Here is a 1,001-nt window from a genome sequence, read left to right on the forward strand (position 1 = left end):
CCAGCACCCCCAATATCCCCAACCCCCCAGTGCCACCTGCTAATCCCAGCCCCATTCCCAGTGTCCCCAGCCTCTCCTGTAGCCCCCAGTGCCCCAACTCCTGGGCACCATGCCCCCATGCCCCCGTGCCTGGCAGACCCCTAATGCCCGCAGGGTCCCCGGGTGCCATGTGTCCCTGCAGCCTGGGCACCTGGGTGCATGCCCAGGGTGACATCTACCAGGTGGTGGCCGATGTCAGCCAGTTTGACCCCCCTGAGATCGTGGTGACCACCTCCAACTGCCATGTTGCCATCCAGGCCGAGAAGGTGAGGCACCCCGGTGGCCACCATCCCCTGCCCCACAGCAGCCCCTCTTGTGGGGGGGAAACTGGGAATGGCCCCTGCTGGCACTGGGGTAACTGGGACCTGTCCTCTGGTGATGGGACAACAAGTAGTTCCTGCTCCACTGCACCTTTCCTGCACTGGCACTGGGATAACTGGGAAAGGTCCCTACCGGTGATGGGGTAACTGGGAACAATGCCTGCCAGCACTGGAGTAACTGGGAGCTGTCCCCACTGAGAATGGGGTAACTGGGAACTCCTGCCCCATTGCATTTTCTGCTAGTGGGGGACAATTGGGAACACTCCCTGTTGGCACTGGGGTAACTGGGAATTACCCCACCCCTAGGACTGAGACAGTTAGGAGCTCCTTTCTGCTGGCACTGGGGTAACTGGGAATCACATCTGAGGCAGAGTGACTGGGAACTGCCCTGTTGAGCTCCCTGCTGGAGCTGGGGCAACTGGGAGCTGCTTCATCACTCGCACTGGGGTAACTGGGACTGTGCCATGTGCTGCTGTGCCATGCCGCGCCACACCACGCCATGCCCCACGGTGCCAGCGCTGCCTCCCCACAGGTGGCTGAGGACGGCACTGTCTGTGACACCTTCACCCACAAGTGCCAGCTGCCCGAGGACACGGACCCGCTGTCAGTGAGCTGCACCCTCACCGAGGCCGGCACGCTGGT

General features: G+C 62.5%; 1 protein-coding gene across 1 annotated transcript in view; it reads left to right on the top strand.

The window, feature by feature from the left end:
- The first annotated feature begins 143 nt into the window (after positions 1-143).
- LOC104522828 (heat shock protein beta-7-like) overlaps positions 144-1,001 on the top strand; it is a 932-nt gene continuing 74 nt past the window's right edge. The window contains 2 exon segments of the mRNA XM_010165225.2: positions 144-305; positions 892-1,001. Of these exon segments, the coding sequence (XP_010163527.2) occupies positions 144-305; positions 892-1,001 (272 nt within the window).

Source organism: Antrostomus carolinensis, unplaced genomic scaffold, assembly GCF_000700745.2.
Source record: "Antrostomus carolinensis isolate BGI_N321 unplaced genomic scaffold, ASM70074v2 scaffold48923, whole genome shotgun sequence".
NCBI classification, from domain to species: Eukaryota; Metazoa; Chordata; class Aves; order Caprimulgiformes; family Caprimulgidae; genus Antrostomus; species Antrostomus carolinensis.